This window comes from Lonchura striata, chromosome 14 (assembly GCF_050655825.1).
Source record: "Lonchura striata isolate lonStrDom1 chromosome 14, ASM5065582v1, whole genome shotgun sequence".
NCBI classification, from domain to species: Eukaryota; Metazoa; Chordata; class Aves; order Passeriformes; family Estrildidae; genus Lonchura; species Lonchura striata.
The window spans coordinates 15175092-15189882 of NC_140716.1; the positions used below are offsets into that span (position 1 = coordinate 15175092).

The 14791-nt window shown below is 63.8% G+C and overlaps 1 protein-coding gene across 1 annotated transcript; it reads left to right on the forward strand.

The window, feature by feature from the left end:
* Positions 1-4082: 4082 nt before the first annotated feature.
* Positions 4083-8485, forward strand: METRN (meteorin, glial cell differentiation regulator). The gene is made up of 4 exons (XM_021529704.4): positions 4083-4232; positions 5199-5620; positions 5739-5798; positions 6399-8485. Exons 1-4 carry the CDS (start codon positions 4147-4149, stop codon positions 6704-6706), a joined length of 876 nt encoding a protein of 291 aa, XP_021385379.2. The 5' UTR covers positions 4083-4146; the 3' UTR covers positions 6707-8485.
* Positions 8486-14791: the final 6306 nt, after the last annotated feature.

Sequence of the window (14791 nt, forward strand, 5' to 3'; positions counted from 1 at the left end):
TGACCCCACCTCACCATGGGATCCCCTCCTTTCCATGTGGACCCCTGCTTGCACATGTGGACCCCATCTTTGCTTTGGGGATCCCCACCTTGCCCTTGGGGACCCTTGCCCTGCCTTGGGGACCCTCCCCCGTGTGTCCCCTCCCGGCAGCCCCCTGAGCTCCCCAGGGCACATTGCCACTCTCAGGGACACCAGCCTGGGGGTCTGGGCACTGCGAGGGGACAGAGCCAGCGGGGTTCCATGGAGAGGAGCTCCCTGCAGGTCCCCAGGCATGGGCTGGGAGCTGAGCTGAGGCTCCTGAGCTATTTTTTAAAGACAAGGTGGGTGCCTCCCACAGCCGCAGCTCCTTCGGGTGCTCGGCGGGGCGGGCGAGCTCCCCACGCAGCCGGGGGGGATGGGAAGCTGTGTGGGGACAGGCTAGGGACCCCCGGCCTCTGCGCAGCCCGCCACGGTCCCAGCTGCCCCAAATGTCCTTTTTGCCTTTCCAGGAGGGTTTTAGCCTGGAGCATTCCTGCCCGTGCCACCACCCACTCGCGGCACAGCGTGGAGGGTGCCCAGAGCCACCCCCCGAGGACATTTTGTGGGCAGCATGGATGTCCCAGGGACCTGCCAGAAAGTCCAGGAGTGGTGAGGGGAGCTGCCCAGGATAGAAAAACTTTGGGGTGACCCAAAGGAAGAGATAGGATCATCAAAATCCAAAGGAAGCTGCTGCATGGAGCACGGAGCGCTCCACCAGTGGCAGATGGGTCTGGGACAGAGCAACCCTGGATGAGCCACAGCGGGTCCGGGGGGGACATGGAAATGCTCAGGGGGCTGGAGGAATCTGCCTTGTGGGGAAAGGCTGGGAGAGCTGGGGCCATCCAGCCTGGAGGAAACCTTCTGGTGATACCTAAGGGATCTTGGAAGGGTGACAGAGAGAGGCTTTCGCCAGGAGCTGTAGAGACAGAAGAAGGGGAAGCAGTTTTCAGCTGGAAGAGGGTGCGTTTAGATCGGATAAACGGAGGAAAGGCGTTGTGGGGGAGACGGTGAGAAGCTGGAGGAGGCGTGGGCGCCCCACGGGGCTGGAGCAGCCCGGCCCGGTGTGGGATATCCCCGCCCAGGGCAGCGGTGGCACCGGGTGCTCTTCGGAGGTCCTGCTGGCCGAGCTGAAGCTCTGCTCCCCTGCGGGACGTGTTTTCCCCCAGCCCCACCGAGTCCCCGGTCCCCTCGCCGGGGGCGGCGGTCCGGGCCGCCGTGCCGCGGTCACCAGAGGGCACTGCGAGCCCGAGCATCCCGGAGCGGCCCCGGGGCCCCGGGACACGCGGCAGGGACCGGCGGCAGCTCCGGGGGCGGCCGCACCCGGACCCCCCCTCCTCCTCCCCGGTCCCACGGGGACAGCACCCTGCGCCGGCCGGGGACAAGGAGGGGTGGCCAGGGGACACGGTGGCGCTGGGGACACAGTCAGGGGACGGCCGCCAGCAGAGCTCCGGGCACGGCTGGCAGCCGGAGGTGCTCAGCCCCGGGGGCTGCTCCGCAGGTCTGAGGCCATTGCGGGGCCGTGCCCGGTCCTGCTCAGCCCCGGCTGCGGCGGCTGCTCCAAGGGGGCTCCGGGACCCCCCGATGGCCGTGCCCCGACTGCGGGGGTGCCGCATCCCGCGTGGAGGGAGGGAAGCCAGGGCTGGTGGCGCAGCTGGTGCTGGCGTTTCTCCAGTAACACCCAGTTAAGGTGGGTCGGGGGCTGTGGAGGGGGCAGGCTCACCCCGGGGCGCTGGCATTAGGGCAGACACTGCCATGTGCCTGCGAGGATGGTGGCACCGTGCCCCAGCTTCCTGCATCCCGGGGTGTCCCAAGGGAGCATCCCCGCAGGGTACTGAGCACGCCACTGGGCCGGGGATCAGTCTCGGAGGGGACACCAGAGCCTGGTGTCACCCCGCCTCTGGTGGCACGCCTCCCCTGGTGCCACCTCGCCCCTGGCACCTGGCCAAAGCCATTGGAGGGGTCCTTGCTTGGCTTTCCTGCCCGCCCAGCCGCGAGCCCAGCCGGTTCCACCTCCTCCCTGTGTCACCGGGTGGGCCCCGGGAGCGCGTCCCCGCCATGCCGGGGTCGCTGTGACCCTCCGGGCACAGCCAGACCCTCGACCCAGCCACCCTCCGGCAAACCCCCCATGGTGCTGGTGGGCTCAGCACGAGGGCCAGCGGGCAGAGAGCCCCCACCCGAGCCCCAGCCAGCCCCCCGACACCCCGACACCCCGACCCGCTCCACCTTAACCCACTGCCCCTCCGGCCCCGCATTTGCCACGGATTCCAGCAGCATGACTTCTTTCAGCATCATTTCATGGCCGGAGGGCTGTGAATCCTCTTCTCCCCGCCTGCCTCCCCCCTCCCCTTCCCCCCCTTCCCCTCTTTCTTCCCACCATCCCAATTTACAATCCCTCATTTCCATTCCGCTCCACCCTCTGGCCGGGGACTTTGTTCCCGGCCTGTATCATCCCATCCCAATTGTTCCGTGTTTATTTCAAACATTTTGGCGGGCTGTCACTGGATGGAAACTTAATTAATGGTGGGGTCTGTAGTGGTGGCACAATAGCGGCTGGAAGGGAGGGGATGGAAAGAAACCCCCCGGTTCGGAAGCGGGGAATTCGGGGTTCAGATGTGCTTGACCCCCGCGTCAGGCCCGGCGCCACGTGCCTGGGCTCCCCCTGGTTAGAAAAGTCTCCGTGGGGAGGGGGACGCTGCTGGTGATGGAGGAGGTTCTAAGGAGTTTGGGGGGATGTAACTTTTGGGGTACACAGTTCTGGGGGGTGTAAGCCAGGGGGCTGTAGCATGGGGTGTGTGTGGGCTGTGAGAGGTTGGGGAGTGCGTGAGTTAGGGTGTACAGAGCCTGGGGTGCAGGACTCGGGGTGCAGGGAGCCATGGTGTGTATCTCAGGGCTGGGGTGTGTGCAACTCTTGGGGTACACAGGTCTGATGTGGGGGTACGTAAACCAGGGGGCCTGTAGTGTGGGGTGTGCAGAGCTTGGGGTGTACCCAGCCTGGGGTGCCTGTAGCCCCACATGTGCATGGCTTGGGGTGTCCATGACCACGGGTGTGCATATCCTGGTGTGCACCTGGCCTGGGGTGTGAGCAGGTTTTGGGGTGCACAGTTCTGGGGGGATGCATAAACCAGAGAGCTGCAGCCTGGGGTGTTCATAGCCCGGGCTATGCCTGTGGCCTGGCTGTGCACAGCTGGGGTGTCACAGACACGGCTGGCTGCAGCCTGGGGTGTGCAAATTTGGGGTGCACTTGGCCTGGGGTGTCTATAGACAAGGGTGTACAAGTTTGGGGTGTGCACAGTTGGGGTGTACATTCTTTGGGGTGTGCACAGTTTGGGGTGCGCACAGTTTGGGGTTTTCACAGTTGGGGTGTGCACAGTTTGAGTGCACACAGTTTGGGGAATGCAGTTTGGAGTGTGCATAGTTGGGGTGCAAAGAGTTTGGGATGCGCACAGTTTGGGATGCGCACAGTTTGGGAAGTGCATAGTTTGGGATGTGCATAGTTGAGGTGTGCACAGTTTGGGTGCGCACAGTTTGGGTGCGCACAGTTTGGGGTACGCACAGTTCGGGGTATGCAGTTTGGGGTGTGCACAGTTTGGGTGCGCACAGTTTGGGGTGTGCACAGTTGAGGTGTGCACAGTTTGGGGTATGCAGTTTGGGATGTGCACAGTTGGGGTGCAACGATTTTGGGGTGTGCACAGTTTGGGTGCGCACAGTTTGGGGTGGTCCTAGCCCGGGGTGCTGCAGCCACGGCTGTCACAGCCACGGGCCTACAGAATTCAGGGTGCACCCCTGGGGGGCGGATCTGTAACCCGGGGTACCCAGCCCTGCTCCGGGTCCTGTGCCCTGCCCCAGCCGTGTCCCCGCCCGGTGTCCCCCCGTGCCGCGGGGCGCGGAGAAGCCCCGGGGGGCTCCGGGGATGCCACTGCGGCGGATGCCGGTGCCCCCGGCGGTGGGGAGGGGGCCTCGGGGGCGGCTCCCGTGCCCGCCCCTCCGCGGCCATTGGCGGAAAGTTCGGGGCGCGACGCGGGGTGGCGGCCGCGCTCCCCCGTCCCCGCCACCCCGGCCCCGGTGCGGGCAGCGGTGCGGGCAGGGCCGGGCCGGGCCGGGCCGCCCGGGGCCGCCGCGGGCGCGGCCATGTGGGCGCTGCGGGCGCTGTGCCTGGCCGGGCTGGGGGCGGCCATCGGCGGCGGCGCGGCGGACCAGTGCAGCTGGAGGGGCAGGTAGGCACCGGGAGCACCGGCACCGGGAGCACCGGCAGCGGGAACGCCGCACCGCGAAAACCGGCAGCGGGAACGGCGGCCCCGGGGCGGCGCGCCGGGCGGGCGGGGGTGGCACACGCGGGTCCCCGGATCAGGCAGGTTCTTGGGGGAGGGGGATTCTGCTCTCCCCGCCCCCCCTCCATCCTAGGGCTGAACCCCTCCCGCATCCGTGGGGAGGGTACGGGTGGGATGCTGCGAACCTGTGCCTGCCTCAGTTTCCTCGCCCCTGGGTGCCGCTCCCCCCCGCTTTTAGGCATGCTGGTCTCCCTGCGGGGCTCCGCGCCTCTCCGGGACCCCTTCCCTGAGCCCCCCGCCCGTGAAACCCATCCCCGTGGCCAGCGGGACCCCCGGCCCCCGGCAGGGCCCTAAGCATCGCCCGAAGGCGCCGGACTCCGAACAAAGAGCCGGGGCCCGCCAGGAGGGGCTGCCCCACGCGAGGGGCGTGGGGGACACGGGGGCCACGCAGCCACCAGCGTCCTGTCAGAGACAAAGCGGCCCCCCGATGTCCCCGCTCCCCCCAGGCTGACACCAGGCGTGTCCCCCCACAATGCCGTGGGAAAGAAGCGGCTCCAGGCATCCTCTGTGAGAGTAGGACCCCAGCGTCCCCTGGGGATCCCCAGAGTGGCAACAGGTGACCCCAAGGTTGTGGCCACTCTAGGGGTGGTTTGGGAGCCCACACTGGATGTGAAGGGGGTGTGCTGCTGCCCCCCAGCCCCTTAGCTCCTTCCGAAAGGTGCTGGGGGAACACAAACACCTCAAAATGATGTGGTTGAACCCCAAGTCGCAGTCGTCGAGGGTTTGGTGCCGTTCCTGCCTGTGGCCATCCCGCACGCTTCTGTGGAGGGGCTGCTCGGGCGTGCCGGGGGACGCGGGCTGCGGGGTCCCTGTCCCTGGGGGTCCCGGCTGACGAGGCGCTGTGCCCCACAGCGGGCTGTCACAGGAGGCTGGCAGCGTGGAGCAGCTGTCCCTGCACTGCGCCGAGGGCTCGCTGGAATGGCTGTACCCCACGGGGGCCCTCCGCCTCCGCCTGGCCCCCCGCCTGCCCCCCACCAGCGCCGCCCTCAAGGGCAGGAGCCCCCCGCACGTCACCGCCTGCATCAAACCCAGCGGGACATTCCGGGGGGCTCAGCTCTACCTGGAGAGGGAGGGGGTGCTGGAGCTGCTGCTGCCGGAGGCCCCCCGGCCCCACGCCCGCTGCTTCAGCTGGCTGCCCCAGGAGAAGGTGGCTCTGTTCCTGCAGGCCACGCCGCACCCCGACATCAGCCGCCGCATCGCCGCCTTCCGCTACGAGCTGCGGGGGGACTGGCTGGCCCGCCCGGCGCTGCCCACCGCCAGCCTCGGCGCCGAAGGTGAGCGCCTCACCCTGCCTCAGTTTCCCTTTCCCCCACTGGGTGCCCACAGCGGTGAGGAGGGGCTGGGCTGGGGTGTTGTCCCCCGGGTAGTGACAGGCTGTGCTTGGGCTCGCAGGCGCGTGCCGGCCGTGCAATGACACCGAGATCCTGATGGCCATTTGCACTAGTGACTTTGGTGAGTGCAGCCCCCAGGGCTCGGGGACGGGGATGGCCCCAAAAGTGGCACTGGGACAGCTGGCCGGGCTGGCCTGGGCCGGGCTGGGCTGCACAGAGCACTGCTAGGGATGGGGATGGGCATGGGAATGGGGATGGGAGTGGGAATGGGAGTGGGGATGGGGTTGTGGGTAGGAAATGGGGATGGGGATGGGGATGGGGATGGGGATGGGGATGGGGATGGGGATGGGGATGGAGATGGGGATGGGGATGGGGATGGGGATGGGGATGGGAATCGGGATGGGGATGGGAATGGGAATGGGAATAGGGTTGGAGATCAGGATGGAAATGGAGTTGGAGATCAAGATGGGGACTGGGATGGAGATGGGGATGGGAACAGGAGTGGGAGTGGGAATGAGACAAGAATGGAGATGGGGATAGGGATGGGAATGAGAATGCAGGTGGGGAAAGGGACTGGGATGGGGATGAGGATGGGTATGTGCATGGGGACAGTGATGGAGATGCAGATGGAGACAGGGATGGGGACAAGAATGGGGATGTGGATGGCAGTGGGGACAGGGACAAGGCCATGCTGACACCCCTCCCCGCCTCCCCCCCGCAGTCATCCGCGGCAGCATCCGGAGCGTCTCCAACGACGCAGAGCTGCAGGAATCCATCATCGGGGTGAGCGCCACCCGCATCCACCGCCAGAAATTCCCGCTCTTCCAGGCGGGCGGGCGGCCGGTGGGCAGCATCCGCACCCCGCTGCGCTGCGGGGTGAAGCCGGGCCCCGGCACCTTCCTGTTCACGGGGTGGCTGCACTTCGGGGAGGCCTGGCTGAGCTGCGCGCCCCGCTACCGGGACTTCCAGCGCATCTACCAGGGGGCCCAGCGCACGCGCCAGAACCCCTGCGAGTTCCCCGTGGACTGAGCGGCTCCGGGAGCGCGGCCCGGCCCCGCGGGCGCCGGGGGACCACGGTCCTGCCCTCGCGGAGAGTATCCCCGGGGGACACGGGAGCGGTGCCCGGAGGGAGCGGGGCACACAGGCCTCGCCACGTAGCCGGGCTGTGGCAGCACCCGCCGGCGGGCTGGGGGTTCTGGGAAAATCCTGCTGGAAGGGAAGGGATTTTCCCAGGGCGTGCTCGTCCAGGGTGCCCAGGGAGCTGCCTGGGTGAGGGGTGCGGCGGCGTGGGGTCGGGGCTCCCAGGGGACCGGGGTGCTGCATGCTCAGGGGATGCTGTGGGGCACAGTGGGTCTGGCAGCGGGGGCAGCCGGACCCCCAGACCCTGGCAGGGCTCAGGGGCGGGTGGCCGTGGTGGCCGGTCCAGGGGCACGGTAGGCACAGAAGGGAGTGGAAGAGCCAGGAGATGGATCTGTAAGGTTGGGGGTGGAAGGGGGAGCAGGCAGCAGTGAGCCTGGCCCTGGCACGGGCAGGAGCTGCGGGGCGGATGCTGAGGAAGAGGAGAGAAGCTGAAGGGAGCGAGAGGAGCGGTGAGGAGGGAGGAAGGCTGGTGCAGGGGGCAGAGGTGTCCCTGGCACGGCCAGGGCAGGACCAAAGCGCCGGCGCAGGAGGTGCCATGCGCAGGGAGAGGTGACCGTGCCACCCGTCCCTGCCAGCCCTCGGGTGAGCGGGGCAAGCCGTGCCAGCCGCGGGGAATTCTTGACCGTGGGGTTAGGGGGGCATCGTATGTGCACTAAAGTTATAACTATACCAAATTTGTGACTTCCTTTTTATAAACTAAGCTGTATTTGTAGCGTGTGGCTCCTGTTTTTAGCAAGCTGAGCGGGACATTCACTGACAGTGTGTGCCACCTGCTCCCCTCTGTGCCAGCTCCAAGCTGTGACCCTGCCTCCCACAGGGCTGGAAACAGCCCTAATTCTTGGATATCTCTCTGTACGGAGAGATTTGTTGCTATTTGTACATTCTGCACCCCAGTGAACCCCAGCATGGGTCACTTTGGGGTCCCTCTCCCTCGGTATCCCTGGGTGTGGGGACCAGGGGCGGGTGGCCCTGTGCTGGGTGGGTGACCCTGCTGGTGGAGCCCTGTCAGGACTGATTCTCGTCAGAGGCACAAGGCCTCATTGTGCCCGATTGTGCCGCGCCAGCAGCCCAGCCCTGCCCGCTCCCAGCCCGCCGCTGCCCCTCCGGCCCCGGCATCGCCTCTGCTTCCCTGGGAACGCCGAGGGGACACGGGAATCCTGCGTGGGGATGGGCAACAGAGCCCTCCCTCAGGGAAGGGACACAGAATCCCAGCCAGGGATGGGACACGGGAACCTCAGCTGAGGATGGGACACAGGATCTTCCCAGCCAGGGATGGGACATGGGGCACCCAGCTGGAACCGGGGCACTGGACCCCCCCTGGACATGGGAATGGGGCACAGCACCCCCAGCTGGGAACCTTTTCGCCCCACCAATGATGCCACAGGGCTCAGCACAGGAAATCTCAGCCCCTGAGCACCCCTCAAATGCCCTGAGCCCCCCAAACCACTCAAGCAAAGCTCCTGCCACAGGTCTGCTTGTACTTAACACCTTCGCGATTTTGTTTCAATAACGCCTTTTCAAATATCACAACCAGGATGAACTGCTGAATATTTTGTGCCTCTGCTGACCAAAATGTGTTTTTCCTTGCCAGAAGAAAAGTTTCCAAAGAATGCTGTGGGCTTTGGAGCATAATTAAATATAAACATCTATATGTGTGTGTGTATAGAATGATCTGGCTGTGATAAGATCCTGGTGGGTTTGATATACAACACATGTTTTCCCTTGAGAAGAGTTTGCTGCTTACTTTATGCTTCACTGCCAATTTTATACTTGGATATTTTGATTTTATCCTTTTTACTGCCCCATTTTGGGGCCAGGCTGGGCGCTGAGGGCTGGATCTGGCCCTGGGGAGGCTGAAGCTCCACGCCGGGCACTGGAGGATGCCAGCATCCCCCTGGATTTTGGCAGCAAGCAGGAGCCAAGTGAGGCAGGGGGAAGGGGGAAGGAGTGGGAAACCCAGCGGAGGAGGAAAAATGAAGCTGGAAAAGCCATAAATGAGGTGCAGAGGGAATTGTGCTGCCCACGGCATCCTCTGTATGCACGGGGGTAAATGCCGGCTGCTCCGACCCCGCCGCAATCCGGCACATTCCTCTCGGCTAAATGTCGGCGTTTAACGCGAGGCATCCGGCACTTTTCTACCCAGCAGCAAAACCTCTTGTTTTTTTTCCCATCTGTTTATTTGGCCAAAGCAGCTCGCCGTGCTGCTGCGGAAAGGGCTGTTACTCCGCTCAGTTTCTGGCACGGAGGTTTTTGGGCTGTTTTTGGTGCCCTCTGCCCCCTGTCGGGTTGGGTCGCTCGCCCTGGCTTCCCCCGGCTGTCACTGCTGGGCCCCGGCCAGGGCGCTGACGCTTTCCTGCGGGACAACCGGGCAGCCCGTGCCTCAGTTTCCCCACTGAGAGATGGGGCTAGCAGCCCTTCCCTGCGGCTCAAGGGAACCAGGTGGAATCCCACAGCTCTGGGATCTCCATCATTCCAGGACTGGTCATCCGAGCATTTCCCCGAAAGCAGAGTCCAGCCCTGGCCGAGCCAAATTCCCACCCGGCCTCTTGGCACAGAGCAAGGCCACGAAGATGAAAACACAGTGAGACCGACTCCATCCCGGGGAACGTTTGCTCCACAGGATGGAAAATGTGCTGTGAGGCAGCACGGTGAGGGGAGCGGGCTGGGGGTGTCAGGAGGGGCTCAGGGGCGGGTGACCACGGCGAGGGGCTGTGGCAGCACCCTGGGAGGACAGACAAGGGTGGCCCTGCCTGTGGGTGCCGTGGTGCCCACCCAGCAGAGTGGGGGTTCATCTACGGGGACGATCCAGCCAGAGCCGCTCCAAAAGCCCCCCCACTCCTCAGCCTGCCCCGCACAGGGTGGGCTCTGAGAGCAGAGCCCCAAAACATCTCCCTGGGTGCAGATGTGCCGGGGACGTGCCTGGGGCTCCTCGTTCCGCGGGATCAGCCCCACTGCGGGTCTAGGTGCGCACCCAGCCCGGATCGGAACCTTCTGGGGGCTGCGCGGCTCTCCAGCCACGCTGCGGGTGGGCGTCCGCACCGGGGCGGCGGCCCTGCGGGGTGTGCCCGGTCCCTGTCCCCATCCCTGTCACACAAAGGGACTCTCCGTTTCCCGCCATTTCCCCCTCCAGCCCCTCTCCCCCCTCTCCTGCTCCTTCGCCCTCCTCCCTCCCGGCTGCCGGATAAAAGCCCGAACGTGTGAATCGCGGGGCACAAAGGGGAGGCACAAAGGCGGCCGGGCCGCTCAGCCCTCCCTGCGGCCCCCAGCACCGAGTGGGACCCCCAGGGACCCCCGGGCAGCCTGCCCGCCCTCCCGCAGCGCCCCAGAGCTCAGGAGCTGCCGTGGGGCAGAGGGGTGGCCCTGAGACCCGGGGATCCCCAGTAGGGTCAGGATGATGTCCCTGGGGCTCAGGGATACCCGATAGGGTCAGGATGAGGCCCTGGGGTTTGAGGATGCCCCATAGAGTTGGATGATGTCTCTGGGACCTGGGGAGGCCCCATAAACTCACGATAAAACCCCTGGGGCTCAGGGGTACCCCATAGGGTCAGGATGATGCCTCTGGAGTTTAAAACTCAGGATGAAGCCCCTGGGGTCCAGGATGCCCCAGAGGGTCAGGATGAGCTCCCTGGGGCCAGAGGAAGCTATTACCCCACAGCCCTCGGCAAGAGGAGAAGCAAAAACCTGATAACTCTGAGGACACCCCCCCAACGCTGCCACCCCCTGGGGAGCTGCACCCCAAATCCTGGCATCAGGTCTGCTTCCAGCCCCCATCCTCTGACCGGGACAAAGCCAAGGCAGCGCCATCCCAGCGCGGGGAGGGATGCTGGGCTGGAGCCGGACCCCGGCCCGCAGCGGGGCCCCCTCGGCCCCTCACCCCCGTCCCCCGCGTCCGGCTGCCGACAGCTGGTGGGAAGCGGCTTTCCCAGCGCATAGCGACAAATTCCTGGCGGTCAGGGCTGCTTTGCAGCCGCCGCGGCCCCGGCGGGGGAAGCTGCCCTGGAAAGAGGAGGATTAAAAGCTCTTTGGCTCCAATGACACATCGCGACCGGTCCCCTCGCACGGCCACCTGCTCGTCCCGGCGCTCCGAGATGCTGCGGGCACCCCGGGGCAGGGGCAGGAGGGGACCGGCCACCCCCCTGCTGAGTCCCGGGGGCCCGGCGAGGAGGGCTCAGCCCTGCCTGGGTATCGCCTCCGCAATGAATTCGCCCCGCAGCAGCGCAGGGCGCTCGGGCGGCTCCAGGGAGCGGCTCATCCCCACGGAGCATCCTCCTCCTCCTCCTCCTCCTCCTCCTCCTCCGCAGCCCCCGGGCTCCCCCAGCTCCGATTTCCCTGGATTTTCTGCTTTAACCAGCTCCAACTGCCAGCAAGAAAGAGCAGAAAGCGGAAAATCGGGGTGATCCCCGTGAGCCCCGATTTGGCCGTGCCGGGGGTGGCTGGAGGGGGGAGCAGCCCTGGGATGTGTTTTGGGGGCGGCTTCAGCTCCCCGCTGGAGCCCCAGTGCTGCTCTCGGGAACGCGATTAATGGGGTGTGGTTGTAGTTCAGCGCCTGAGCTGCGTGTTTGGGGGTAGAACACGTGTGTGGGTGCGTGTGCATCCTCATCCCGCTCGGTTCCCACAGGTCGGGGGAGGTGGGAGCAGGAACACTCCCGCTCCCCCCCCAAAGAGGGGCTCTGGGGGGCTGGGAGCGGGAATCCCAGTCCCCAGTTCTGCTTCCTTGCACCCCAAAGCCATTCCCAGCGTGGGGCTGGGGTCTCTTCTCCACTGGGAATGGCCCCACAGACACTGAGGCGTGTGATGAGCCGGGTGGTCCTGTGGCAAGGACACGGGGACCACCAGACCACCCGGGCTCTCAGGGGACACCCCGATATGGTGCTGGAGGGGGACCCCCAGCAAACCCCACAAATCCTGGCCCAGGGGCGGAGGAGGGAGCAGGGGCAGGTGACAGCAGCGGCATCCCCGGGGACATGTGGCTGCCCTGGCAGGGGCCGTGGCCCTTTGTGCCACCTGAACGGGCGCTGCTCCCGCGTTTGGGCTGCCCTGGGGGGCACTGACTGGGGCTGGGCAGGGGCTGAGGGGCCGGGCCGGCCTCGCATCCCAACGCCCGGGATGCCCAACAGCCCCACACGGGTGTGCACACACCCACACAGGTGTGCACAGCCCCAAAAGCCCCACATGGGTGTGGACAGCCCCAACAGCCCCACACAGGTGTGCAAAACCCCCAACAGCCCCACACAGGTGTGCACAGACCCACACGTGTGTGCACAGCCTCAACAAACTTACATGTGTGCACCCATGCACCCACACGGGTGTGCACAGCCCCAACAGCCCCACATGGGTGTGCACAGCCCTCAATGGGTGTGCACAGCCCCACACAGGTGTGCACAGCCCCAAGAGCCCCACACACAGCTGTGCACAGCTGGTGACGGCTGCACCCCACCGTGCACAACCCCACACACAACTGCACAACAGCAGCGACCACACACAAATCCATGCACAGCTGAGTGCCAGCACTCGTGCAGGGCCATGCACAACTGCACGCAGCTGGGCACAGCTGCATGTGGCCATGCACACACAGCCGTGCAGGGACAGTTGTGCACAGCTGGGCACCACTGCACACAACCCTGCACACCCATGCACACCAGGACAGCTGTAACAGCCCCGCAGGACCGTGCTCAGCTGCACAAACCTGTGCACAAGGACACACACAACCACAGCCAGCCCCGCACAACACCACTCACAGCTTCACACAGCTGTGCATGGCCACGTGCAGCCAGCAGAACCCTTCACACGAGTGTGCACAGCCCTGCACAACCACACAGAGCTGTGAGCAGTGCACACACAGAACTGGGTGTCACAGTGCAGACACACAGAGCCGTGAACAACTGTACCTGGCTGTGCACAACTGAGCCATCATTCACCCCTCACACAACCGTGCTCAGTCACACACAGCTGCACTCACAGCCTGACACAACTGCTGATCTGTGCAAACTGTGCACAACACACACAGCTGCAGTCACTCACAGCCTGACACAACTGCTGATCTGTGCAAACTGTGCACAACACACAGAGCTGCAGTCATTCACAGCCTGACACAACTGATCTGTGCAAACTGTGCACAACACACAGAGCTGCAGTCACAGCCTGACACAACTGATCTGTGCAAACTGTGCACAACACACACAGCTGCAGTCACAGCCTGACACAACTGCTGATCTGTGCAAACTGTGCACAACACACAGAGCTGCAGTCACAGCCTGACACAACTGATCTGTGCAAACTGTGCACAACATACAGAGCTGCAGTCACTCACAGCCTCACACAACTGCTGATCTGTGCAAACTGTGCACAACATACAGAGCTGCAGTCACTCACAGCCTCACACAACTGCTGATCTGTGCAAACTGTGCACAACACACACAGCTGCAGTCACTCACAGCCTCACACAACTGATCTGTGCAAACTGTGCACAACACACACAGCTGCAGTCACAGCCTGACACAACTGCTGATCTGTGCAAACTGTGCACAACACACACAGCTGCAGTCACTCACAGCCTCACACAACTGCTGATCTGTGCAAACTGTGCACAACACACAGAGCTGTTCCCAGCACACACGGCCGTGCCCATCGTGCACAGCTCACAGCAGCACATCCCTGCCCACGACAGCCGTGCACAGCCTGCACAAACACACACACACACAGCAGGGCACACCCATTCACCACCCACAGCTCCACATAAACTGTGCACAACAACTGTGCAAAACTGCCCTGGAGCAAAACCAGCTCTGCACACACACAGACACACAGAGAGATACACAGAGCTGTAATCACACTCACACACACACAGAGCTGTTAGCACACTCACACACACACAGAGCTGTAATCACATTCACACACACACAGAGCAGTTACACACACAGCTATTATCACACTCAGAGCTGTTATCAAACACACACACAAACACACACACACACATAGCTGCTATCACACACAGAACTGTCATCACACACACATACAGTTATCATACACATACACAGAGCTGTAACCACACTCACACACACACACAGAGCTGTTATCACACACACAGCTGTTGTCACACTCACACACACACAGCTGTTATCACACACACACACAGCTGTTATCAAACTCACACACACACACACAAACACCCACAGAGCTGTTGTCACACTCACTCACACAGAGCTGTTATCACACACAGAGCTGTTATCACACTGACACACAGCTGTTATCACACACATACACACACACAGAGCTGTTATTACACACTCACGCACAGAGCTGTTGTCACACCAGAAACACAGCTGTTATCTCACAGAGAGCTGTTATCACACACACACACACACACACACACAGCTGTTATCACACTCACACACTCAGAGCTGTTGTCACACTCACACAGAGCTGTTATCACACACACACACACACACACAGAGCTGTTATTACACTCACACACACAGAGCTGTTATCACACTCACACACAGCTGTTATCACACACATACACACACACAGAGCTGTTATCACACTCACACACAGCTGTTATCACACACACACACTCAGAGCTGTTATCACACACACAGAACTATTGTCACACACACACACACACACACACACACACACACACACACACACACACACACAGAGCTGTTCTCACACTCACACACACTCACACACCCCTGTGCACACCCGCACACAACCACGCACGGCTGTGTCCCTCCTGCAGCCCGGGGGGCAGCGCGGGTTCGCGGGGCCGCGTCCGTCCTGTGCCGGGCCCGTGTCCCGGTGTCCCGGCCCGTGTCCCCGTGTCCCGGCCCGTGTCCCCGTGTCCCGGGCCGTGTCCCCGTGTCCCAAGCAGTGTCCCGGTGTCCCGGCCCGTGTCCCGGTGTCCCGGGCCGTGTCCCGGTGTCCCGGGCCGTGTCCCTACGCTCCCCCGTGTCCCCGTGTCCCGTATCAGTG

Bases quoted from the DNA above. Each gene is read 5' to 3' on its own strand.
- METRN (XM_021529704.4), top strand. From the start codon at position 4,147: ATGTGGGCGCTGCGGGCGCTGTGCCTGGCCGGGCTGGGGGCGGCCATC. The intron at 5,621-5,738 runs GTGAGCGCCTCA...TTGGGCTCGCAG, and splicing joins CGCCAGCCTCGGCGCCGAAG to GCGCGTGCCGGCCGTGCAAT. The intron at 5,799-6,398 runs GTGAGTGCAGCC...TCCCCCCCGCAG, and splicing joins CATTTGCACTAGTGACTTTG to TCATCCGCGGCAGCATCCGG.